This window comes from Spermophilus citellus, assembly GCF_964194105.1.
Source record: "Spermophilus citellus genome assembly, chromosome: 4".
Classification (NCBI taxonomy): Eukaryota; Metazoa; Chordata; class Mammalia; order Rodentia; family Sciuridae; genus Spermophilus; species Spermophilus citellus.
The window spans coordinates 178,930,448-178,957,993 of record NC_138185.1 but is presented as its reverse complement, the minus strand read 5'-3'; the positions used below and the strand labels follow the sequence as shown (position 1 = coordinate 178,957,993).

Below are 27,546 nucleotides of genomic sequence, written 5' to 3'. Positions count from 1 at the left end.
GGTACCAAAACAGGCGGGTGGAACAATGGTACAGAATAGAGGACACAGTAACCAACCCACAAAACTACAACTTTCTTATATTTGATAAAGGGGCTAAAAGCATGCAATGGAGGAAGGATAGCATCTTCAACAAATGGTGTTGGGAAAACTGGAAATCCATATGCAACAAAATGAAACTGAATCCCTTTCTCTCACCATGCACAAAAGTTAACTCAAAATGGATCAAGGAGCTTGATATCAAATCAGAGACACGGCGTCTGATAGAAGAAAAAGTTGGCTCCGATCTACATACTGTGGGGTTGGGCTCCAAATTCCTCAATAGGACACCCATAGCACAAGAGTTAATAACTAGAATCAACAAATGGGATTTACTCAAACTAAAAAGTTTTTTTCTCAGCAAAAGAAACAATAAGAGAGGTAAATAGGGAGCCTACATCCTGGGAACAAATCTTTACTCCTCACACTTCAGATAGAGTCCTAATATCCAGAGTATACAAAGAACTCAAAAAATTAGACCATAAGATAACAAATAACCCAATCAACAAATGGGCCAAGGACCTGAACAGACACTTCTCAGAGGAGGACATACAATCAATCAACAAGTACATGAAAAAATGCTCACCATCGCTAGCAGTCAGAGAAATGCAAATCAAAACCACCCTAAGATACCATCTCACTCCAGTAAGATTGGCAGCCATTATGAAGTCAAACAACAACAAGTGCTGGCGAGGATGTGGGGAAAAGGGTACACTTGTTCATTGTTGGTGGGACTGCAAATTGGTGCAGCCAATTTGGAAAGCAGTATGGAGATTTCTTGGAAAGCTGGGAATGGAACCACCATTTGACCCAGCTATTCCCCTTCTCGGTCTATTCCCTAAAGACCTAAAAAGAGCACGCTACAGGGACACTGCTACATCGATGTTCATAGCAGCACAATTCACAATAGCAAGACCGTGGAACCAACCTAGATGCCCTTCAATAGATGAGTGGATAAAAAAAATGTGGCATTTATACACAATGGAGTATTACTCTGCATTAAAAAATGACAAAATCATAGAATTTGGAGGGAAATGGATGGCATTAGAGCAGATTATGCTAAGTGAAGCTAGCCAATCCCTAAAAAACAAATGCCAAATGTCTTCTTTGATATAAGGAGAGTAACTAAGAACAGAGTAGGGACGAAGAGCATGAGAAGAAGATTAACATTAAACAGGGATGAGAGGTGGGAGGGAAAGGGAGAGAGAAGGGAAATTGCATGGAAATAGAAGGAGACCCTCAGGGTTATACAAAATTACATACAAGAGGAAGTGAGGGGGAAGGTAAAAATAATACAAGGGGGAGAAATGAATTACAGTAGAGGGGGTAGAGAGAGAAGAGGGGAAGGGAGGGGAGGGGAGGGGGGATAGTAGAGCATAGGAAAGGCAGCAGAATACAACAGACACTAGTATGGCAATATGTAAATCAATGGAAGTGTAACTGATGTGATTCTGCAATCTGTATATGGGGTAAAAATGGGAGTTCATAACCCACTTGAATCAAAGTGTGAAATATGATATATCAAGAACTATGTAATGTTTTGAATAACCAACAATAAAAATAAAATAAAATAAAATTTTGACAAATATAATTTGTCAAAAGCAAAAATACCATCTGCAAATGATATTACAAATGTTTTTTGTTGAACATTAGGACAGATTAGCTGTGTTTTAATTTATGAAAATTTTAGTTAACATTTTACAATAGAAGATATTTAAGAAAATTATTTGAATTTATTATTTGGCTTACAAACCCAAACCAGAATTTTCAGACTTAGTATCATTTGATGAAATATAAATATGTTTTCATCCTTTCTCAGTTTGTGTCTTGAATACTTCAGTTCTATAGAATCTCACTGACTAAACAATCAACGAATTTTCAGAATTCATTGTTATGAATATTCTTAGATGATCTTTTATTAAAGATATTAAGTAAGAACCATGTTCCCCCCATTCCTATCTTCTTCCCCCTCTCCCTCTCCCAAGAACCCAGCTCTTCCTCCACCTTATTTTTCAATGGTACAATTTGGAACTGGTGCATTTTCTGATGTTTATACTTTTTTATTTTAAATTTTTTATTTATTTTAATTAGTTACACATGACAGTACAATGACCTTGACATATCATACATTTGAATCAGATGGGTTATAACTTCTCATTTTTCTGAGTGTACAGGTTGCAGAATCACATTGGTCATGCAGTCACGTATATTTATACTCTTAACTATCTGGATCCTTATTGAGCTTGGAGCCTGGCATAATAATTATGCTTGATTAAATATACTACTTTGCATTAAGAAAAAATATTTCTAGTTTGTTATTTCCATCTCTGTAATTAGATTAAAAGCCTTTTGAGGGGCTAGGTTGTGGCTCAGTTGTAGAGCATGTGTGAGGCCCTGGGTTCGAGCCTCAGCACCACATAAAAATAAATAAATAAAATAGAGGTACTATGTCCAACTACAACTAAAAAATAAATATTTCTTTAAAAAAAGCCTTTTGATGGAAAAACTCTTGTCTTATATTCTTATGTTTCTTTTGGATTCCTAGTCCTGAAGTGCTTTAGCACAGTGCTGCTCACATAACTAACTGAGTGCAATTCATCTAATAGTTGGTACTTAAATTCTAAGGAATATCATACTTGATAAGGCAGATGCTATAACCTAGAGGCAGGCCCTTATTCAAATTTCTCTTTAGGTTTATGAAAGAAAATGCCTGGACTTTCCATCTGAGCATGATGTCAAGGAGTAAAGAATTCTGCATTGGGCTGGGGCTGTGGCTTAGCCATAGCGCACTTGCCTGGCATGCGTAAGGCACTGGGTTAGATTCTTAGCACCATATATAAATAAATAAAATAAAGGTCTACCAACAACTAAAAGAATATTTAAAAAATTTTAAAAAAGGAATTTTGCATTGCCCTACGATGAGCCGAGCTCATTTTGATTGCTTCTGTTTTAGATGACCTGCTTTAAACAAGCTTTTTCATGAAAACCTCAACATTTTTGTTCACTTTTTCTAAAAGCACCAGATAGTTTTATGGTTAAAGCACTTGTCAGAGAAGTGATATTATGAAAAGTGAAAATATTACTTGAAATGTAGTGAATCTGTGTTTCTGGAAATACTCTATATTTTGAATAAGCTAAAGTAATGGACTATATTTTGTGCAAAGTCCTATACATATTTAGTTATAGAAAGTGCCTTCAGCAATTTTGATGCTTAAATTTATATGGCAGACATTCAAATTCATTTTTCTTTGAAATCACACTTTTTTTTCCCCCCAGAATGGGCAGTTCTACTGAATTTAGGGCTCAGCCATCCAGAACAATTATATAAAATCTTTAGGGGAAAAAAAATGAAGATAGAAGCATAAATGCAAAGCAGCCTTGACACTTTCTTGTGCCTGTAAGCAGAATTCTATAGGTCAATGCCATCAGGGTTTTGCCTACAGGAAGCAAGGGAAAGTCAATGCAAATCAGGGCAGTTTCTCTAGAAAGTTAACTTGTGTGGACAAGTTTTTGTTTAGGGCCATAAAATGTCTGTTGCTTCCTTCTTTCTGAAACTTGAACTTCATACTAAGTTACTTAAAGGCAGTGCACCTTGAGTAAGTGCTGTTGAAACCACACAAGGATATGTGTTAGAAATACCCTTCTGGTCTATGTCATCAGGCCAGTATTTCTGGAGATAAGCTGTATTGCATGTCTGGGAGTTGTGGGGAGCTGCTGTCTGTATACCAGGCCTGCCTAACAGGCTGGAGGAACACTGCTGCTTCTGTTGCTGATCTGTCTGCTCCAAGCAGTTTAGGTGAAAGACCATGTGCTATGTTTGTTTTAAATAGTACATGGCACCCCTGGGCTCAAAGCTTTGGTTTCAGTGCCTGTGAAATTTGGGTTTCCTTCAGGTTTTTCTAATCTTTTAAATGCCTTCCAATGCTGAAATTTTTGAGTACTAAGATGCCGCAAGTGTGTCTGTGAGACACATGTAAAATGTATACAGGACTGTGAAGCTGGGCTGTTCACACCTTTGTACATTTTCAGTTATTTATGTAGTTTTAAAATTTGTTCAACACTTTGTCAGACCCGCTGGAAGATGGGGAAATATACTAGTAGTTATACTTTATAACACAGGGAGATAAGATAGAGTAATGCATGTTAGACAAAAAGTTTTTTTAAACTTTAAAAAAAACCTTTTTTTAAACTTTAAAAAGTTTCATTTTTACTTTCTTTTTAGTCTTAAGTCCAAGACAATTTATTCAATTTTCATGCATGTCTCAGTAATTTTTTTAGTCTGTCTTTCTTTCTTTCTTTCTTTCTTTCTTTCTTTCTTTCTTTCTTTCTTTCTTTCTTTCTTTCTTTCTTTCTTCTTTCTTTCTCTCTTTCTTTCTCTTTCTTTTCTTTCTTTCTTTCCCTCCCTCCCTCCCTCCCTTCCTTCCTTCCTTCCTTCCTTCCTTCCTTCCTTCCTTTCTTTCTTTCTTTTCTTTCTTTCACTGGGGATCTAACCCAAGGGTACTTTACCACCAAGCTACATTCCCCAGCCCTCTCACATTTTTTGAAGCTGTGTTTTGGTACTTTTTTTGTGTGTGTGTGGGTGGGGGGTTGCTTTTATAACACTGTAATTTTTCTCATTTTCTGAAGTTCCAAATTTGGCTTTTAGGAATCCATTTTGTGTCTCATATGTGAGAATTTTTTATGTATTATTTTGTAGTTTCTAGGCACATTAGTCATAGCTTCTTCAAGTAACAGTAGTGGCTTGTACATTTTATTTGTTTAATATCTAGACTCTACATTTAAACATCAAATTATGACAGTGACAATACATACCCTTATTTTGCTTTTTTGTTTTAATGTGAATAATAATAGCTATTATTAGATATGAAACTTGCTGCTTGCACATCTTTTCTCATTTAATCCTCATAATAAATATATGAGGTATGTGCTATTATTATCCCTATTTTACAATACTAAGGCCCAGAAAGATTGAAGAATTTGCTTCAGATTGCCGTGAAATTGACTTGAGTCAAGATTTCAACCATTTTGTCATACTTCTTTCAATGTGATTTTCATTTAAAAGTACTATGAAGATGATTATATATTTTAATTTCACTTGTAAATTAATGAATTTCTTAATGTTGAATGAAGCATGTTTTTTACTCTTACTTGTTATATTTACATCCATTTGTATGTCTTCATTATTAAAATTTACATCAAACACTAACAAAATTTTTGTTGCCAATAAATCACTATAGTTGGGCACAATGGCACATGCCTAATCCCAGGCACTTGGGAGGCTGAGACAGGAGGATCGTGAGTTCAAAGGCACTAAGCAACTCAGTGAGACCCTGTCTCTAAATAAAATACAAAATAAGGCTGTGGATGTGGCTCAGTCGTTGAGTGCTCCTGAGTTCAATCCCTGGTACCAAAACAAACAAACAAACAAACAAACAACCCCCCCACCACAAAAACTATAACATTATATGCCTTTAAAAAATGTCAATGAATTTTATTTCTCTTATTAGAATACAAAATGAACACAATGAATAAAAATAAATCCTTTTGTCACTGGACAATTTATTCTAACTTTCAAGTATAAATTTTACTGCTATCTTAGTTAAAAATGTCCAAGGAGCAGGGAAATGCCATTTATTGTATTCCTACTATTTCCAAGTCCTCATCACACCCAATCACTTTTTGAACATCGAGGTGAACTTCACATAACATGAAATTAACCATCTTGAAGTGCACAATTCAAGGACATCAGTATTTACAATGTTGAGCAGCCATCACCTTCATCTAGTTCCCAAACCATTTCATCACCCCAAAAGGAAACTCTGCAAACTTTAAGCAGTCATCCTTCCCGTCCCTTCCTCCAAACCCTTCAGCCACTGGATTCATATAAATAGTAACACGTTGACATTTGTGTCTGTCTTCTCTCAAATAGCATAGATTTTTTTGAGGTTCATCCACATTGTAGCATCTATCAGTTCTTTTTTTTTTTTTTGGCTTTAATAATATTCCATTGTATGTATATACTGCATTTTGTTTAACAATTGATGGACATTTGGGTTGTTTCTACATTTTGACTATTGCGTATGGTGCTGCTATGAATGCTGATGTCCAAAGATCTGTTTGCATACCAGCGATTCTTCGGGGCATATGAATGCTAGGTCATATGGTAATTGTATGTTTTAAGTTTTTGAGAAACTACCAAAATTTCCACAATGGGTGCATCATTATTTATTCCCACAAGCAGTGTGTGAGGGTTCTGATTTCTCTATATCCTCATCAACTTTTACCTTCTGCTTTTTACTTCTATTTTTATTGTTTATTACAGCCATCCTAGTGGGTATAAAGTGATATCTCATTATGATTTTGATTTCAGTTTTGCTAATGGCTAAAGATATTTTGAACGTCTTTTCATGTAATTGTTGACTTTTGTATATCTTCTTTGGAGAAATGTATGCTCAAATTCTTTGTCCATTTTTTTTTATTGCAGAGAAATCAAGATTTATTGTCTATTCCTCTCCTGTGATTTCTTTCTAATTTTAACCAAATAGGTCCAGGATTTTCTGAAGCAGGGAGTTATACGACCTGCGGAATATTATTATTATTATTGTTTTATTTTTAAAGAGCATTATAATTTTACATAGTAGTTGGGTCCATTTTGACAAAATCATATAGGCATGGAATTTGATTTCAGTCCCTGTTCTACTCTTCTCCATCTTTTCATTTCTTTCTTCTTCTTTCTCTACTGATCTTTCTTTTGCTTATTTATTTATTTTTGATTGGCACTTTCTACATGTACATAAAAGTGATAAGCTGGGTGCAGTGGCGCACACCTGTAATCCCAGTGGCTTGGGAGACTGAGGCAGGAGGATTGCAAGTTCTAAGCCAGCCTCAACAATTAGGTGAGGCCCCAAGCAACTTAGTGAGACCTTGTCTTAAAATAAAAACTTTGAAAAAGAGCTAGGGATGTGACTTAGTGGTAAACCATCTCTGGGTTCAATCTCTGGTATCCCTCCATCACACTCTTCCGCCATGATGTTCATCTTTACCTTGAGCCCCAAGGAATGGAGTGGGCCTTCTATGGACTAAGACCTTAGAAACCATAATCCTCCAAATAAACTTCCTCCTCTACAAAAATTAGAAAGAAAAATTTTGTCTTTTTTTTAAATTCTAAGAGTTCTTTATATATTCTTAATACTAGACCTTTTTAAGGTAAATGATCTGGAAATAACTTTTCCTATTCTGCATTTTTACTTTCTTGGTAATGTCTCTTTATGCACAGAAATTTTAAATTTCAATCACATGCAATTTATCTATTTTTTCCTTTATTGCTTATACTTTAGTGTTATTTCTAAGAATTGTTTGCCAAATCCAAGATCATGTTTTTTCTTTTAAGAATTTTTATAGTTTATGGCTTTTACATTTAGGAACTTGATCCATTTTGAGTTAATTTTTGTATGTCAAGTGAGGTATTATTCTTTTACATGTTGATATCTAGTTGTCCTGGCACTATTTGGAAAGAATATTACATATTGAATGATCATGCCATCCTTGTCCAACATCAATTGGCCATAGTTGAATGGGTTTATTTCTGGACTCTTAATTTCACTTGCATTGATCTAGATTTCTAACTTTATCCTTGTTCTACACTGTTTTGATTACTGTTGCTTGATAGTAACTTTCGAAATAGGGAAGTGTGATTCCTTCAACTTTATTTTTCCTTTTTCTGATTGTGTTGCCTATTTGGTGTCCCTTTGAATTCCATAGGAATTTTAGGATCAGCTTTTCTGTTTTTACAAACAAGGCCCTTGGGGCTTTAATAGATATTGTAAGGTAGATCAGTTTGAGGAGTCTTGCCACCTTAATAATATTAAGTATCATATCCATGGACATCCATGGGATGTCCTTCTTTTAATTTAGGTCTTCTTTAATTTATTTCAGCAATATTTTGTACAAGTTTTGTTCCTCTTAAGTTCAATTTATCCCTAAAGTATTTTATTCTCATTGATGCAATTGTAAGTGAATTGTTTTCTTAATTTCATTTTCAGATATTTCATTGCAAGTTTATTATAGAGATATTATTATATATTATTATAATAAGAATATTATAGAACTGATGTTTATGTATTAATCTTATACTCCACAACTTTGGCAAATTAATTTATTATAGCTCTAATAGCTTTGATTTTGGATTTAAGTACTTTATGTTTTTTCTATATGTGATCATGTCATTTTGGGGGGGAGCGGTACTGGAGATTGAGCTCAGGGGCACTTGACCACTGAGCCACATTCCCAGTCCTATTTTGTATTTTATTTAGAGACAGGGTCTCACTGAGTTTCTTAGCACCTTGCTTGTGCTGAGGCTGGCTCTGAACTTGCAATCCTTCTGCCTCAGCCTCCCAAGCAGCTGAGATTACAGATGTGTGCCACCGTGCCCAGCTAATCATGTCATTTCTGAATAAAAATAATTTTCTATTTTCCTTTGGATGCTGTTATGGTTTGCATGTAAGGTGTTCCCCCAAAGCCCACATGTGAGACAATGCTAGAAGGTTCAGAGGAGAAATGATTGGGTTGTAAGAGTCTTTTAACCCCTGATGGGGATTAATTGAATGTAGGTTGTGTCTGGAGTAGATGGTAATTGGGGGTGTGGCTATGGAGTATATATTTGTATCTGGCGAGTGGAGACCTATCTTTCTGCTATCTGATCATGATGTGAACTGCTTCCCTTTTGCCACACTCTTCCATCATGATATTCAGCCTTAACTTGAGGCCCAAGGAATGGAGTGGGCCCTCTATGGACTGAGACCTCTGAAACCATAAGCCTCCAAATAAACTTTTTCTCCTCTACATTTGTTCTGGTCAGATCTTTTAGTCACAGCAGCAAAAAAATGGTGACTGAAACAGATGCATTTTATTTGTTTTTCTTGCCTAAGTTCTGACTAGGACTTCCAATTCTATGCTGAGTAGAAGTAGCAAATTTGGACATTCTTGTCATGTTCCTGATATTAAGGGAAAAGCTTTCAATTTTGTTCCACTGAATATAATGTTATCTTTGGGTTTTTCATAAATGTCCTTTGTGAGATGAAGAAGGTGTCCTTCTATTCCCAGCTTTTTGAGTAATTTTGTTAAATCCTTTTTCTGAGTTGGTAGAGGTAATCATGTGCTTTTGTTTTTCCTTTATTCTGTTAATGTGATATATTACAATGACTGATTTTTTGTATGTTGAACCATCCTTGCATTACTTGGATAAATCCCGTTTGGTTTCTATTTGCTAGTATTTATTGAAGATTTTTGCATTTATATTCATAGGAGAAAGAGTCTGTCATTTTCTTTTCTTCTTCTTTTTTTTTGTGATGTCTTTCTCTGGTTTTGGCATCACTGTTTTGCTGGCCCCATAGAATAAGTTGGGAAATGTTCCTTCCTGTACTATTTTGTGGTAATATTTGAGAATGTATGTTAATTATTTTTTTAATTGTTTTTATAGTAGTAGATTCATGTGGTATGCAATTTACTTTTTACATTTACTATAGTGGATTTGATGTTAATTCTTTAAATGTCTGATGTCTGGTAGAATTCACCAGTAAATCTATCTGGTTCTGGAATTTGCTTTTTGGGAGGTTTTTGATTACTGATTCATTCTCTTGCAATAGGTCTAAAAATTTTTCATTTTTTTTTGAGCAGTTTTAGTAGTTTCTATGTCTTCATGTGTGTGTATGTATGTGTGTATGTGTGCGTGTGTGTTGCTGTGAGTTGAACTGAGGGTATCATACATGTTAGGTAATTGCCATCACTGAGTGACATCCTCAGTCCTTTTTAACTGTAGTTCCTGACATTTGTATTCACTTTTACGAATTGTGTAAAAATTATCTAGATGATTACTTTTGTTTATAGTTTAATTTCATACCATCTCTGTTTAAATATTGTTAGTTCCATTTTTGAGCCCTTATATCCCCTTTAAATATTTTTTGGTGAAGGTCAGTTGTGTTTGTGGGTTTTCTGAGCTGAGTATGTTGTGATTCAAAGGAGACATACAGCATTCTGAGGCAAGTGGAGGGGATGTCCCTGTTCTCTGCTTGGTGTAGGCCCACTGTCAAGGACGTCTTTTTGTGACTCAGCCCCTTGGAGTCCTCTGTGTATTCCTTCAGATCTTACTTTTAGAAACTTCTTAGAACCAGGACCCAGTGTCTGAGACAGATTCTGCTATCTTTGTATTTCACCTCACCTCTTCACTGTTATGTTCCGGAAACTCTTTGCATTTGCCCAAATCAACCTCTGGGAGCTCTGTCCACCAAGTTATCATTTGCTTCCACAATATTAGTAATTGTGGAAATTAGTGATATTATCTGGGCACAAATCCAGATAACCAGACACCTGCTATATTTCTAATTGAATGTTTTATAAAATATGTTTAGATATGCTTTTAATTTCATTGAATTTTTCGGGAAAACCACAACACAAACCCTTTTAACTTACCTACTCTTTAAAAAACCTATTAGATGTTTTTCTATTAAGTTACTGACTTTTCCTTTTTTTCATTTACTTTTTAAATCAGAATCATCAATTATCCTGAATATGATCTGTCTATTCTCTCACATTGATTTTATCATTATATTCTCATGGCTTCCCTCTGACTCTCATACTTTTCCTTTATTTTATTTTTATATCCTTTAGCACATTTAAAATTTTGGAATAATTTTAGATTTATGGGAAATATATAAATACATTACAGAAAACCCTTATATAAACTTCATCCTTCCCTAAGTTTCCTTTTTATTTTTGGAATATCTTATCATTTTTCATCTACCTCCTGATTTAATTTACCTAATTAATGTATTAAGAGATATGCTTTAAAATATATATTTAGTAAGTTACATTCATTGACAAATACATCACAATAAATACCACATATGTACAATTGATAATGAGGATGGTGATGATAATAATAATACAATAATAATGATATGATGACGATGAAAGGGAGATCAGTAGAGTAGAGAAAGTGGATCAGGGGAAGGAGAGAGCAGAGGCAAAGGGTAGTACTGGAGAATGACATCGATTAAGTTGTGTGCATGTATGAATACAGCATGCCCAATCCCACTATTCTGTATAATTGTAACACACCAATAAAAAATTAAAAAAACTTAAACATTTTAATATAATTATCTTAGTTTTTTTTAAAGTTTCCTGTTTCATTCAGTCTGTTTTATTTTCATCTTCGTTTTTTTCCAGTCTGTTTTGTTTATTTTGCATGGAGTTCAGTATGGTTTTGGCAGAATTAATATCTGCTTGCAACTTTTGAACACATAACACAGTTTGTTTAAAATCTATACCTTTAGATTTCAGGTCATTATCTCTACTCTTTTATTCTTTAGTGGTTTTTCATGGGCCTAAGTTTTGATTTTCTCTTTACTTATTCATGATCTGAGTACCTTCTGTCTAGTTTAGATAATTGTGAACTGAATGGATTTGTGGATCATCTTTAATCTTGTAATCATTCCCAAAGTCCCATATATTGGGTAGTCTGACTCTCTTTATTGATGTTTTCTATTTTGTGTGACATTATTCTTACAATTTTTTTTGGTTCTTTAGACATGGTCTCCTTTGATTCTTTGAACATACTTAACATAGGTCACTTAAAGAATTTATCCAGTAAATCCTAACATCTTGATTTCTTTAGGGATGGTTTCTATTGATTGCTTTGTTTCCTATGTTGAGCTTTACCCCTTTATTTCTTTGCTTCTCTCATAATTTTTTTGTTGTTGTTGTCGACTGGAAATTTTAAACAATATAATGTGATAACTGTGGAAATCAGATCTCCTTTTACTGCAGGTTTGTTATTGTTGAGTCATGTTGTGTTTTATTCTCATTAAAAATGTAGGGAAAAAGTGATGCTGGATGCATCACAATACTGGACCTCAAATTATACTACAGAGCCATAGTAACAAAAACCACATGGTACCGGCACCAAAACAGACATGGAGACCAACAGAATAGAATAGAAGACACAGAGACAAACCCACACAAATACAGTTATTTTACTAGATAAAGGCACCATAAACACACATTGGAGAAAAGATAGCCTTTTAAACAAATGGTGCTTGGAAAACTAGAAATCCATATGGAGAAGAATGAAATTTAACCCCTATCTTTCCCCTTGCACAAAGTGGATCAACTCAAAGTGGATCAACTCAAAGTGGATCAATGACCTAGGAATTAGACCAGAAACTCTGCAACATCTAGAAGAAAATATAGGCCCAAAACTCCAATATGTAGGTGCTGGAACTAATTCATTAACAAGACTCCTAAAGCACAAGAAATAAAACAAAAATCAACAAATACCATGACATCAGATAAAAAGCTTCTACACAGCAAAGGAAACAAAAGCATAAAAAGAGAGCTTATCGAATGGGAGATCTTTCCCATTGTTTTCTCAGATAGGGCATAAATATCAAGAATAGATGGTAACTCAAAAAACTTAATAACCCAATTAATAAATGGCATAAGAACTAAACAGATACTTCTCAAAAGAAGAAATACAAACAGTCAACAAATATGTGAAAAAATACTCAAAGTCTCTAGTAATTAAGGAAATACAAATCAAAACTACATTGAGATTTCATCTTACTCCAGTCAGAATGGCAAGTATCAAGAATACAAATAATATTAAGTGTTGGTGAGGATTGGGGGAAAAGGTACATTCATACATGGCAGATGGACTGCAAATTAGTACAGCCACTCTGTAAAACAGTATGTAGATTTCTTAAAAAAAATTGAATGGAACCATCATATAACCCAGCTATTCTACTCCTTGGTATATATCCAAAGAATCTAAAATCAGCATACTATAGGGATACAGTTACATCAATATTTATAGCAGCATGATTCATAAAAGTCAACCTAGGTGTCCTTCGATAGATGAATGAATAAAGAAAATTTGGTACATATACACAATGAGCATTACTCAGCCTTAAAGAAGAATGAAATTATGGCACTTGCTATAGTAAATGGATGGAACTCGAGACTATCATGCTAAGTGAAATAAGGCAGATGTAAGTGTCAAAGGTCAAATATTTTCTCTGATATGCAGAAGCTAGTCCAAAATATGGGGGGTGGGGAGGAGAAAGAAAGAAAGAGAGGGGGTTTTTCATCAAAACAGAGGAAAGATTTGTGGACTAGATGAAGGGGGATTGAGGGGGAGGGAAGAGGGATGGGATAAGGGAAGGACATTAGAAGGAGTCTGACTTAACTTTCGTATGTATGTATATGAGTATACCACAGCGACTCTCATCATCATGTGTATCTGCAAGCCATTAACTGAAAAAAAAAGTAAATAGCAGAAAGATCAGTAAAGAGAATTGGGGGAGAGAGGAGGGGAGGGAAAGGGAAAGTACTGGGGACTGAATTAAAGCAAATTGTATTCCATGTTTTTATAATTATGTCAAAATGAATACAATGTAATGTGTAACTAAAAGGAATCAATAAAAAGAAAAAAATGTAATGACTTTCTTGAACTGCTTCTGTAAAGTCTGTGTTCTTTGTTGTGTGTGGCCACTGAAGCGTTTTTTTGGCTAACATAGTGGTCAGCTAGTGATTGTGTAGATTTCCTTTAATGCCTTTTAGTTTTTGTCAAAAGGTGTGTGTGTGTGTGTGTGTGTGTGTTGAGACATACCTTCAACACTCAGGCAGGCAGTTTACAACTCTGCTTTAGCCTTCACTTCCAGGTTGCCAAGAGTATCAAGGTCAGCCAGAGATGAAAATTTATGACTCTTGTAGTCTTTTCTAAGTATGTGTGCAGTTCTGGGCATGCATATCAATCTGTACATGCTCATGGACTAAAGTCACTAAAATATTTATTTTACTGTTATCATTATTTTTCAAGGATACTACTGAGCTGGAGGCAGGGTATGGGAGTAGGGTGAGCAAAAAAAAAAAAAGAACTAAAATGTTGACATTCATTAATTTCTTTTGAATAAATGCTCTATAGGTTGCTACAGACCTTTCAACACTAAATTATGACACATGCAAATAAACAAGAAAGTATGATAAGTATAGCCCATACACAGAAAAAAGCAATGAGCAGAAACTGTCCTTGAAGAAACCTAAGCATTGGACTTACTAGACCAATACTTGCTTTCATTGCTTTTGTCTTCATATTTATTGGGAAATCAGGAGAGGCTGTTTTTCATTATTCTCAGGCCATTTTATCCTAGTTCAATGTACTGTCTTTGGCCTTTCTTATGTGGGCATATTTATTTATTTACTTTTTTTGGTGGGGCTAGGATCAAACACTGTTCATGCATGTTCTAGGCTAGGCGAGATGTCCACTGCTGAGCCATACCCCTAGACTGCTCATTTTTATTTTGAGAATGGGATCCTAACTAGTTATTGCTTGTGTGAAATTTTATTTGTTGAGTTTGCTTTGTTTGCTCTACTTTGGTCTGATAGTTATTCAGTTGATTTTCTTTTTTCCTTCCAAATATAAGGTCACATAATCTATTAATAGTGACATTTTGTTCTTTGATGTTTTTTATTACCACCTATTATTTTTTTCTTATTGCATTGGATCTCGTCTGACTCATGTCCTATTATGAATTACAATGTTTGGTGCAGAGTTCTCTAGATATCTCTTGTGGGATTAGGAAATTTTTCTTCTGTTTCTGGTTTCTTTTTATTCAGTAATCAGCATTGAATTTGTTGATAATTTTTCTAAGCATTTGTTGAGAAGATTGTATAGCTTTTCATTCATTTTTAATATCAGAAATTATAATGAATTGTCTACATTCTTCTGGGAAAATTTCCCTTTGTCAAAATATATTATTTCTAAGTAAATGGCTTGGATTTATTTTCAAATATTTTATTTGGAACTTATGCATTTATGTTTACAATGAGGTAAATTGTAGGTTTCTATATCGAGGTATTTTTAGTCTATTCTTGACATTACTATAATATTACCCTCTAGAATGTATTGAAAATTTTCTTTAAAGTATTTTTATTATGAAATATTTCAAATGTTTCAAATTTCAAGGTTTTGGATATTTAATGTTTTATCACATTTACTTCATATTTCTTAAATAAAAAGAAAATTACAAGTAAAATACAGGCCCTCTTTATAGCTCCTCCAATAATTGTTTCCCCTCCTCAGATGTGAGCAGTATTCTAAATTTGGTGTCTATCACTTTTATATTTTTATACTCTAATGATATATTTATAAACCTAAAATGTTTTAAAGAATTACAGATGGGGTTTTACATTATTATCCAGTTAGCATAGTCATGAAGAATGAGAACTCTTGAGCCAGGTGGTCTCAGCTTGAAGTTTCCAACTATACTAGTATTTTTGTGTGCGTCTGTTTTCATTTTGTGAGTATTGTTAGTCTTCTGAGTTCCTTGACCCTTTTGTTGTTGGGAAATGATCCTCTTTCTCTTGGCTAACATCCCTTGTTTTGAAGACTACTGTGTCTCATGTTAATGTAACCACTCTGTTGCCATCATTACCCCTGATTGGCAATGGATTTTCTTCACTTTTTGCTTGCTGCACGAGTATTTAATTTTGACTTTTGAAAGATATTTTTGCTAGATATAAAATTTTGTGTGGACAATCATTTTCTGTCAGTACTGGGGTTTTGAATATGTTGCTTCTTTGTCTTCTGGCTTAGAGTTATGGTAAGAAATCTGGAGTTTGTTGTAATTAATAGCCAATGATTCTTTGTTTCCTTGTACTTCAGCTTTTTTCTTTTCTCTACATGCCTAAAATATTTTTATTCCATGTTTTCATTACTTTTATTTTATGTATCTGATGCAGGGTTCTTTGTGTGCTTTTGCTTGTTAATTATTGACTTTCTTGTATCAGGGGGGTTTATAGTTGTCTTAAAATATGGAAAAGTTTTGATAATATTTTTTGTACAAATATTTTCAGATCCCATCCAACACCTTTCTGAGACTCCAATTAAAGTATATATTAGGCTGAGAATTTGTACATTTGATTTTACTTTTATTTCTTTCATGATTGATTTTGCTTCTTTAAAAAATTATTTATTTATTTATTTAATTTTTTTTAAAGAGAGAGTGAGAGAGGGAGAGAGAGAGAGAGAGAGAGAGAGAGAATTTTTTTTTTTAATATTTAGTTTTTTTAGTTTTCAGCAGACACAACATCTTTGTTTTGTATGTGGTGCTGAGGATCGAACCCCGGCCGCACGCATGCCAGGCGAGTGCGCTACCGCTTGAGCCACATCCCCAGCCCCCAATTTTTTATTTATTTATTTTAAAAAATATATTTATTTTAAAATTTGTTCTACTTAGTTGTAAATGACAGAAGAATGCATTTCAATTCATCATACACAATAGAGTGCAACATTTCAATTCTCTGGTTGTACATGGTATAGAGATGTACCATTCATGCAATCATACGTGTACCTAGGGTAATGATATCCATCTCATTTCACAATATTTCCTACCCTCATAACCTTTCCTCACCCTCTCCTTTGCCCAATTCAAAGATACTTCATTCTTCCCATGCCCTGCCCCTTCCCATCACAGATTAGCATCCACTAATCAGAGAAAACATTGGGCCTTTAATTTTTTGAGATTGTCTTACTTCACTTGGTATAATATACTCCAACTCCATTTATTTACCTGCAAATGCTACAATTTTATTCTCCTTTAATCTGAGTAATATTCTAGTGTGTATGTGTGTGTGTGTGTGTGTGTGTGTATGTGTATATATATCTATATATCTCTATCTATGTATCTATCTATCTCACAGTTTCTTTATCTGTTCATATATTGATGGACATCTAGGTTGTTTCCACAGTTTAGCTATTGTGAATTCAGCTGCTATCCAAATTTGTGTGGCTATGTCACTATAGTATGCTGATTTTAAGTCCTTTGGATATAAACTGAGAAATGGGATAGCTGAGTCAAATGGTGGTTCTGTTCCAAGTTTTCTGAGGAATCTTCACATGTGTGTTTTCCAAAGTGGTTGCACTGATTTGCAGTCCCACCAGCAATATATGAGTGTACCTTTTCCCCCACATCCTCTCTAACACTTATTATTGCATGTATTCTTGATAACTGACATTTTGACTGGGGTGAGATGAAATCTTAGAGTAGTTTTGATTTGCATTTCTCTAATTACTAAAGATGTTGTACACCTTTTCACAAATTTGTTGATTGCATGTGTACCTTCTTCTGAGAAGTGTATGTTCAGTTCCTTAGCCTATTTATTGGTTGGGTTGTTTGTGTTTTGGGTATTAAGTTTTTTTGAGTTCTTTATATATACTGGAGTTTCGTGCTTGCTCTATCTGTTGTGCATGTGGTAAAAATTTGCTCCCATACTGTAGGCTCTCTCTTCACCTCATTGATTTTTTTTCTTTTTCTTTACTTTTTTCTGAGAAGTAGCTTTTTAGTTTGAATCCATCAGAAAACTTCTAGAACTAATAAATGAATTCAGCAAAGTAGCAGGATATAAAATAAAATTCCCATAAATCAAATGAATTTTTATACATGTGATGAATACACAGAAAGAGAAATTAGGAAAACCACCCCATTCAAAATAGCCTCAAAAATATAAAATACCTGGGAATCAGTCTAACAAAAGAGGTGAAAGACCTCTACAATGAATAAACTTCAGAACACTAAAGAAGGAAATTGAAGAAGACCTTAGAAGATGGAAAGATCACCCTTGTTCTTGGATAGGCAGAGTTAATATTGTCAAAATGGCCATACTACCAAAACTGTTATACAGATTTAATGCAATTCCTATTAAAATCCCAATGACATTCTTCATAAAACAAGAAAAAGCAATCAAGAAATTCATTTGGAAAAATAAGAGACCCAGAATAGCCAAAGCAATCCTTAGCAAGAAAAGTGAAGCAGGAGGCATCACCATACCAGACCTTAAACTATACTACAGAGCAATAGCAACAAAAACAGCATGGCATTGGCACCAAAATCCACATATAAACTAATGGTAAAGAATAGAAGACTCAGAGAAAACCCGTATAAATACAGTTATCTCATACTAGACCATGGCACCAAAAACACACATTGGAGAAAGGATAGCCTCTTCAACAAATGGGGAAAACTAGAAATCCATATGTAGCAAAATGAAATTGAACCTCTATCACTCATCATGCACAAAACTCTGCTCCAAGTGGATCAAGGACCTAGGGATTAGACTAGAGACCCTGTACCTAACAGAAGAAAAAGTAGGCCCAAATCTTATCATGGTGGATTAGGCCCCGAAATTCCTTAACAAGACTCCTAAAGCACAAGAAATAAAATCAAGAATCAATAAATGGGGTTTTGCTTATTTCTGTAAGGCCTTCAAGTTCACTGTCGTTTTCTTCTGCAAGCATCTTCTCTGCTGACCATTCCTAAAAGAGTTATTCTTATATTTTGTCTAGTTTTATAGCTACATATAGTAAAAGGGTAAAAGTAGAAGCCAATGGCCCGAGTTGGATCCTTAAAAGTAATAAAGAAAAAGAAGAAAAGCAACAGTTTTAAAGCATAATGGATATTCCAGTTTTTCTATTGATATTACTAAAAAGTTAATGGATAAAAGGGGGTCTTAGAAAGTCATAGTTGAATGCCCATTTTAAGGATGATAAAGTTGAGGTGCTGAGAAGAAAAATAACTTGCCCATTGATGCCTCATCTGTGGATGGATATATGATTTGCAGAGAATCAGCATCTCTTTATTCCTTGTTCATTGTTAATCTTTATATTGTGGTGTATTCTTAGCACTTCAGTTGATTAGAATATATCATTGCAATTGGCATTAATAGTGGTAAAAATAACACTAACAATTATATCCAGTGAAGTTTAAAATATATTCCTTTTTGCTTTTGGTTAGATTAAATTTTAGTTTTGATTTTTAATTTTCTTATTGTTTTACAGTATTTGACTTAATGGGCACATTTTTATAATAGGTGATACATTTTCTAATTATCTTATTAAATCTTTTTTTTTGCCTTATACCTCTTTTCTTTTTTTTTTGTTTGCTACTTTTTTTATCTTATTAAATCTAATAATATGTCTATTGAGATCAACAAACCAAAAGGCAATAAATTGAAAGAATAGAGAAAAAATATTTTTTTCTGTATTTTTCAATTACTGCTTGTTATTGAGTAGTTTGAACTTTCCTCACACATTTCTCACTTATTGTATAACTCAGCTGATATTTTGCTGTGTGGAATAATGAATTTCAGTGGTTTTTAAAATTGGCATTGCTTTGTTTCCTCTTCTCCCTTCAAGGATATTTCTTTAATGGGAAAACTGGGCCCCAAAATCACTGAGCTGGAAACAGAAGCACCTCGGACGGAAGAAGAAACACCTCAGATGGAGGCAGAATCATCTCAGATGGAGACAGAACAAGAGTTACAGATCAGTGTTGAGGAACCTCAAGTGGTAAAGTGTTTAAGAAAAATCCTCCTTGCCCATACTAAAGTAGTAGCTTATCTCTTGTTTTTTAATGTATATTTTTATGTGTTCTTATTAGTTAACATGATAGTAGAATGTATTTTGACATGTTATACATATATGGAGCACAACTTTTCATTCTTCTGGTTGATGTGGGATTACATTGGTTGTGTAATCATATGTACCCATAGGATACTAATGCCTGCTTCATTCTACTCTCTTTCCTATTCCCATTTCCCCCTCCCTTCCCTTCATTCCCCTTTGTCTATTCCAAAGTACTTCTATTCTTCTCTACCTGCCCCTTATTGTGAATTAGCATCTGCACATCAGGGAAAAACATTTGGACTTTTTTTTGGGGGGGGGGATTGGCTTATTTCCCTTAGCCAGATAGTTTCCAATTCCATCCAATTATCAGCAAATGCCATAATTTCATTCTTCTTTGTGGCTGAGTAATATTCCATTGTGCATATGTACCATATTTTCTTTATCCATTCATTTGTTGAAGGGCACCTAGGTTGGTTCCATAGTTTAGCTATTGTGAATTGAGCTGCTATACACATTGATGTGGCTGCGTCACTGAAGTATGATGATTTTAAGTCCTTTGGGTATAAACTGAGGAGTGGGATTTGTTTGCTTGATTTTTTAATAGAGAGTTTAAAAAGATTTCCTTCAAAATATTCTAGAGGTGCATTTAAGTATAAGCATATCTAATCCAACACTCTGTGAGGAGTGCTGTCCTTGGCTCACTGTGGCTGACTATCATAGAGCTTTGTGCTAAGGCCCAATATTCTTTTAAGAAGGAAAAGGTTATTAACAGCTTTTCTGGTTTAAAGCCATTCAGATATAGAATGTAGTTGGAGAATTAATAAAAAGTTTTTAACTTCTAAGAAAGCATTACTTTAATCTGTAGTTGGCTAGAAGAATTGTTAAAAGCATTGACAAGGGGAGAATGCTGTTCTGAATCTGGACTATGGGTGACAAGTTTGTTTCAGAAATACAACGTGCTTTTTGGCCATCATTGACAAAATAATTGTGGGATTCCAAGCAATCTGGAACATATTTCCTGTGAATTAGAAGTGTCTCCTTGTATACAAAAATTCAGAATTAAATAAAAAAGATGGCATGATGATCAGTTCCTTTACACAGGTCTCATAAAATTATATCACTAAATGGCAAGCTCCTTTAGTTTTTGAAACTGTGACCCCAGATACATAAAAATTGAGATCACACTTCATTTTATAATAACATATTATGTTCAGGAAGCATGTGAATCTTTTTGCTAAAGCCACGGGTTCTATAATGTAGAGTCACCACAAATGGTAGAACTACTAGAGTTTGAGATGCTTCTGGTTGAAACCATGTCTTTTCCCCTTTTGCATACTATTCCCTGCCTTCAGACTTACCATGTGGCAAAATTAGTAGCTACTCAGCAATTGTAGTCTCTGAACACATAAGACTTTAGATGATATTCCAGTTCTATATCATAATATGTTAACATAAAAGAATAGTTTTTAGGAAAACATAAATAATAGGTTTGAGTGAAAAGAGTAGTATTGTCTTACATTTTCTGCAAATCTAATGTATGATTGTAACAGAGCTAGATTTTCATATCTGCTCCTGAATTTAATCTTTTGCAATGTGTTATTTTGACTGAAATATATTAAAAAATCTGACCTCTTGCAGATTGGAAAGGGAGTCATATTTTAATGGCCTTATATTATTGTGGGTATTCTCCTTTGTTAATGTACTAAAACTCCATAAGTGCTGGTATCTTAAAGATTAGTTGCAATGTGGGATCAGAAACCAGATATATGAACTTGTTGCCTATCCTTATATTAAATCCATTGCTCCATCTTGCTTTTTGAGCTAATCTTTTACTCTGGATGATATTTGTGACCTCATGCATTAATCATTTAATAAGTATTGGTCCACTATTTTATCCAATACTGCTTTACCATTATCTGTGAAAATTTTAACACAGTGAAAAAGGTAAACAACATCTTAATATTTGAATGTTCTTTTGACATTGTAATCCCCTTGAAAATATCTCAAAGACTGTGAGGAATCTGTGGGCCACATTTTGAGAATGACTAGTCTATTGGGTGAAAGGGAAATAAGTTGAGAAAGTATACTTTGGAATCAGGTTGTCTAGGTTTAAACAAAGCTTTGATACTTAACCCAAAGCATGGCCTTGTGCAAGTTATAAAACTTTTTAAGGCTCATTTTCTCATCTATAAATGGGGTTAACAACAGTTCTTATTTCATGGAGATGCACCGAATATTAAAATTAGATGCTCTAGTACTCACATCTGTTGGTGGCAGGGTTACAGGCACGTGCCACCGAGCTCAACTTATATTTTTAAAGCATAGGAGTAACATTTTATGGGAACTTTTCAACTGGGTCGATGATGATTGCTAAGGCAATTGTAATACTTTGCGATACATGCGCATACAGAGGAGTTACAGGATCAGGAAAGGCTTTGTAGAGGAGTGAGGCAGGTGGAGTCCTGAAGAGAGGGAACTGCAGTTGGAATCATCCTCCTTTCAGGATGATCTTCTTCCATTTTCTAATTTAGTGAGTGTTACTTTCATTTGTTTCTTTTCCCAAACCATAAACCTAGGAGAGTATGTGGAGGAAGCCAAGAGGAGATAGATTCAAAAGAAAGGGAATGGTTAACAATGCCCAAAACTATGGTCCATAAAATGAGTGAGTTTATTATGGGTAGTAAATACAGCAGCAGGCCCCTAACATTTGTGACCTCACCGTATCTACTTTGCCTTTGTATGAAAAGAGTCTTATTAATCTTTTTTTTTTAACCAATGGGGAAAATAAAGCTGAAAAGGTTTTTTTTAAGTCCACTAAGATCAAACATCTTTTCATTGATCCAGGACTTGAATTCAGTCCCATGTGGGTAAAAAGTTCTTAGTCTTTTCATTGCCTGTAACTTTATAAAAACATGAGCTCAGGATTAAAGCTAATTTTACAAAACTGAAACTTCTTGGTCCAGGTATCTCTTCTTGTACAGCAAAGAACTTTATGTACTATTTGGTACTGTGTGGAATCTGTTATCCTTTATTTTCTTATTAGCAAATGTATATATCCAAGGAACAAAAAAGATACAGTTTATCTTAAAGTCATTTCTATGTAATTAGGGCTTTTATGTAAGTCAGACTAGTCTTATCATTTGTTAAATTGAAGTAATGAATTTTAACTGCCAGTGTGCTTCATAATCCCAAATAATTTTGATTCAAAGTTAATTATTACCCAAATGTGGCCATACAGATAATTTCCTTTGGATTTGATGAGAAACATCAGGTAGTGGGACTTTTTTTTTTTTTTTTTGTACCAGGAATTGAACTCTTGGCACTCGACCACCAAACCACATCCCCAGCCCGTTTTTGTATTTTCTTTAGAGACAAGGTCTCACTGAGTTGCCTAGCACCTCACTTTTGCTGAGGCTGGCTTTGAACTTAGAATCCTCCTTCCTCAGCCTCTTGAGCGGCAGGAATTTTAGGCACACACCACCGCACTCAACTTATATTTTTAAAGAACACAAAGCATAGGAGTAACATTTTATGAGAAATTTTCAACTGGGTGTGGGAGAGATCTATGGTATCTGATAGTCTTCCTGAGGCATCAGGCTCAGGTCTTTTGTTGGAACTTAAGCCAGCTCTGAAAGAGCAGCTGCCTAAGCAGGAAGCCCGCTTCTGAGACTCTTAGAACCTCAGGTTTGGGCAGTGGACTCCAGGCTGACCTAAGAGCCAAGCGGGATAATGAATAGATCTGTCTGCAGTGCCTTTTGTGGAAGGTACACTGGCTTGACACTGTGTGAGTGCTAGGTGGTGCCAGGGTAAGATCTGAGTCTTGTTATTTCCTGAGTTTGTGCCTAATAACTGGAGAGTTGGTATATTTTCTGAGATAAGAGCCAGGGAAAACAAGTTTGTAGAGGAAATTGACCACCTCTGCTACATTTCAAACATGCATTTTCATATTCTTTTGGTTGTCAGACAGAAAATGTTGCAAAACTGAAGACTTTAGAAGGACTGGTAAAAAAGAGCATTCTTGTAATTTTACCTTTTTTTCCCCCCCAGCCAATGTTTGAGGAGCCCTTGCAAGATGTGTCAAGTATTTTCCAGATTGAACAGGATATACCAGAATGGGAAGGCTCAGAAACGGGAAGCATGTTATTTGGAGCACAGGATATGTCACTAATACAGAAAGCAGAGCCATCAAGTAAACCTCTGCAAGGTAGACAGCCTCCAGGAAAATCAAAAGTCCGCAAGCAGGTATCTTCAAAGGGGAAAAACTGTTGTAAACAGAGTTAGAAGAGTTGAGGATGTGCTAGTGTGAAGCAACGAGCCCAGGGTTCACCCTGCAAAAGGGCCTCAATAGTTTTATTCCTTTAAGAAAAGACAGCGTATTTTTTTTGAGGGCTTTATTTATTTGTTTTTCTTTCTGACATTGGGGATTAAACCGAGGGCCTCACATATGCTAGGCAAGTGCTCTGCAACTAAGCTATATCATCAGTTCTCTTGAGAGCTTTTAGTTTCAACCCTAATTACAATTTTGGGAAGAGAAGACAGATTTCCATGGAAAGAAGGAATCTTGGCTCTTCCAGAAATTGACCAATAGTCTTCAAGGTACCATCTATGTCAAGGAAGTCTACAGTGGTCACTACAATGATCAGGACTGGGTAAGCAGTTTTTTAACTTTACTCCATTTAAGTTTATGCTAATTCCTGAGTTTTTTCTCACTGTAAAAAATGTTTCCCAGATTTGTTTTACTTATGCATCATTTTCATAAATTTTTTACCATATTTGCAGATCACCCTACAATTATTTACTTAATATTCTTTTACTTAAATATATTTATTTTAAAATAGATATGCTATTTTTAATAATAATGTTATTAGGATGAAAAAGAAACAGTTTCTTTTTTTTAGAATACTAGTATATCATCTTGTCACTGACTGATTCAGAGGGATGCCTCTTTTTAAGTAACAGCCTTCTTGGTCATCCCTCTCCTTCTAACTCCCCATAATTATGTTCTTGACTGTGCTTCACCCAGATCAACTGGTCATTACCTTCTTCAACTTTTGCCCAGGACTCTCAAGTTTGAAGCCTGGGATTTATCTGTGAACTTCCCTTTCACATATAATCAGTCTCTGAGGCCTAGATTATTCCTAAACATTATTGATTATATGTTTTTTTTTTCCTTATCTTTCCTGGTTGCCTCCATTGTAGTCAGTTCTGGTGAAATTATGTCTGGATTAGTGCACTTGTCTCCTAGTTTTTCTTCATCTCTCAAGCTCTGCTTTCTTAGGTTCATCCTGTATGACACTAGCTGGTTGATCCTGGGAATAATAGATAACAAGGAAGATTTAATAAAGTTGACCAGAGAAAACTTCCCACTGCTTTCAATGAGGAAGGACTTATCATGTGTTGGTGATGGACTTCACTAGCAGTCATGCCACCTTTCCAGAGCAGGCACTTGGGGTATGAAGAGAAGCCCGGCAAGGCCAAGTGAACCTGCCCATAGTTCACTGTACAGGTGAATCCTGTGTTTAGGCTGACGTCCTCCAGGTATCTGGAAACGGCGGCATCTTGATGAAGAAGCATTAGGCTGGGGGCCACAGCAGTAGTGTTTTTATCTATTTTACCTGAACACTGGGACTTGGGAAATAAATGTGAGCATAAGCGGTAAGTGGTTAGCTACCAGTATGTCAAAGAATGAGATGAATTTTCTGGACCGTGACTTAACCACCATGGCCTATCAGGAATTGAAGTCCCTCTTTAGAAATGTCCTGTAATATGAACTCTTCTGGCTTATTGTGACTATTATTAAACATTATTAAGAAATTATGTAAAATTATTTGTTTTTGATTAAAAGAGGCCGTTCTTTCCTAAGTCACTAGAATTTATTGACTTTGCTAAATTTTTTACACAATTTTTCTTATTTTTTCCTAATAACATCCTTACTTGTCGTTACCTTTCTATTACTATTGCAAAAATGCATCATGAGAAGATATATAGGTTGCCCAAATACAAGTTAAGTTGTAGATGCAGGACTCAAGATGAGGTTGCCTGATTGGCCACATTGCCTTTTCATAACAACAAGCAATGATATCTGCTTTAGGTACAGAAGCATAGACTCGCAGCTACAGAAATGACAAGGGATGTAATGTGCATCACCAAACTAGGAAGCATGGCTTCACCAGAGGAACTTAAAGAATGTATTAAGAGGACACCAAACTGAAACCAGAAATGTTTCAGAGGGGAAGAGAATGTCTGATAAGATGTTTTGTTATGGTTTATTGTTGTGGGATATCATGGGACACATCAGAAATGCCATAAAAATGGCACAGAGGATTTATGTGATTAGTTCCACCAAATCTTCACTAAGAATCTTATGTTTGTTTATTTATCGTAACATCTCAAGATCAATTATTATCCATGAACTTTAACCCTGTATATGGACAATTGAGGTCATAAAGTTAGTCTCTAGCGTCTTTGGCACAGGAATGAGGAACAATATACTCCAGCAAGCCAGGACAGATTAGGGCACAAGAAGATTTTCTGACACAGCTAATAAATAGATCTAGCAGAGAGTTGATAAAGGAGCAACAAAGGGCTTCAAGTGCTTATGTATATGCTGGAAGATCTTGTTCAGCAAAAAAGTAGAGAATTTGAACAATCTCCACCTATTGACCATTTCTACTCTTAGAAGCTCTGGAGTATAAAAAATGTCATTGGTAATCTGGGTTAAGTCATGATCAACAACAGAAAAAATATAGATAAATACAATAGCAATCTTGTGAAGAAATGACTGGCACAATATCCAGTCATAAGATTGGTGAGCATTTTAAAAAGGAAAATGTCAGTATGAGTCTGTAAAAAAAATATAGGTTTGGATCATATGACCTGGGATTCTAAATGGAAGAAAGTTTAAGAGGTGTGGGTTGCCCTAAATCCCCCTAAATTATCACAGGACAATTATAAGTGATCGATCACATTCAGAATTTTAAAAATATGCAAAATACGAAGGAAAAAATATATTTCTACAGATAAACATAAAAGTGGCGTGTAGCTATAAAAATTGTACCAAGAAAACGGAGATTCAGAATGGGCTAAAGCCTGTGAATAATGCTAAGAATAACAACAACAACGAAAGCAATTTTCATGTTAGTTTTAGAGCAAAGGGAAGGAAAAAAAAGGAAAGACAGCCCTGTCATTATGGATGAATAGTGTAATGACAACAGATGACAGAGATACCTTAATTTATTTTTAGAAAAAAGGTTGAGGTTTTAAATAAACAAATATGACAGAGAAAAGGAAACCGGCCAACTCACAACTTGGTTCTTAAATCTGTCAAGAATGATCTTTAGAAAGAAGAGAAGAATTGATTAAAAAAAAAAAGCCAACAACACAAATCTTTGTAAAAGGTCTTCAGAGTTAGATGCCTGAGCCATTGGCTCCGGTGATCACTCCTCGCCTTTGTGTCCCTGTCACAGCAGCTTTCAGTGGTGGCTGTAGTGGGAGAGGAGCTGGAAGCCAGGAGATTGGCAACTGCAAATATGAGTTTTAGTTTTTTTAAGGGTAAGGACTGTGAATTTTGCAATCAGTGCATTGGTCTTGGATGAGACTCTACAAAGACTTATTCAAAAAGTTGTGTTTGGACCCTTATAAAAGGAAGAGGTAATCACTGGGAGCATGGGTTCCCTAAGGACAAGCCATGGAAGACCAACCTCATTTCTTCTCCTAGAATATCAGAACAGTTAAGATCTGGTTGCTCAATATAGGAGTGTCATGGGAAGCTCACAGGCTCTGGAGCCAGATCTCTAGCGACCGAATTCTCTCCTCTTTACTAGCAGTGTGACGCCGGGCAAACTACCAAACTACTTTTATGGCTGTATAGTTTGAGGAAAATGACAGTGCCTACCTTAGAATGTTGTTGGAAGGATTCTACGTAGAGGCCACAATAGAGGGCACTCTACAGAAAATGCAATGAACAGTAATTGCTATCATCCTGTGAATTTAAGCAATCCACTTATGAAAGCCTCCTGAGAGTTTTGCAGACAAGATGACAGGTGAATTGCAGG

General features: G+C 35.0%; 1 protein-coding gene across 1 annotated transcript in view; it reads left to right on the top strand.

Annotated features, from left to right (window-relative positions):
- TTC6 (tetratricopeptide repeat domain 6) overlaps positions 1–27,546 on the top strand; it is a gene marked incomplete at both ends in the record, with an annotated part of 192,057 nt that overhangs the window by 32,150 nt on the left and 132,361 nt on the right. The window contains 2 exons of the mRNA XM_081292914.1: positions 19,283–19,435; positions 23,540–23,734. Coding sequence (XP_081149040.1) covers positions 19,283–19,435; positions 23,540–23,734 — 348 coding nt within the window. The remainder of the gene's footprint in view (positions 1–19,282; positions 19,436–23,539; positions 23,735–27,546) is intronic.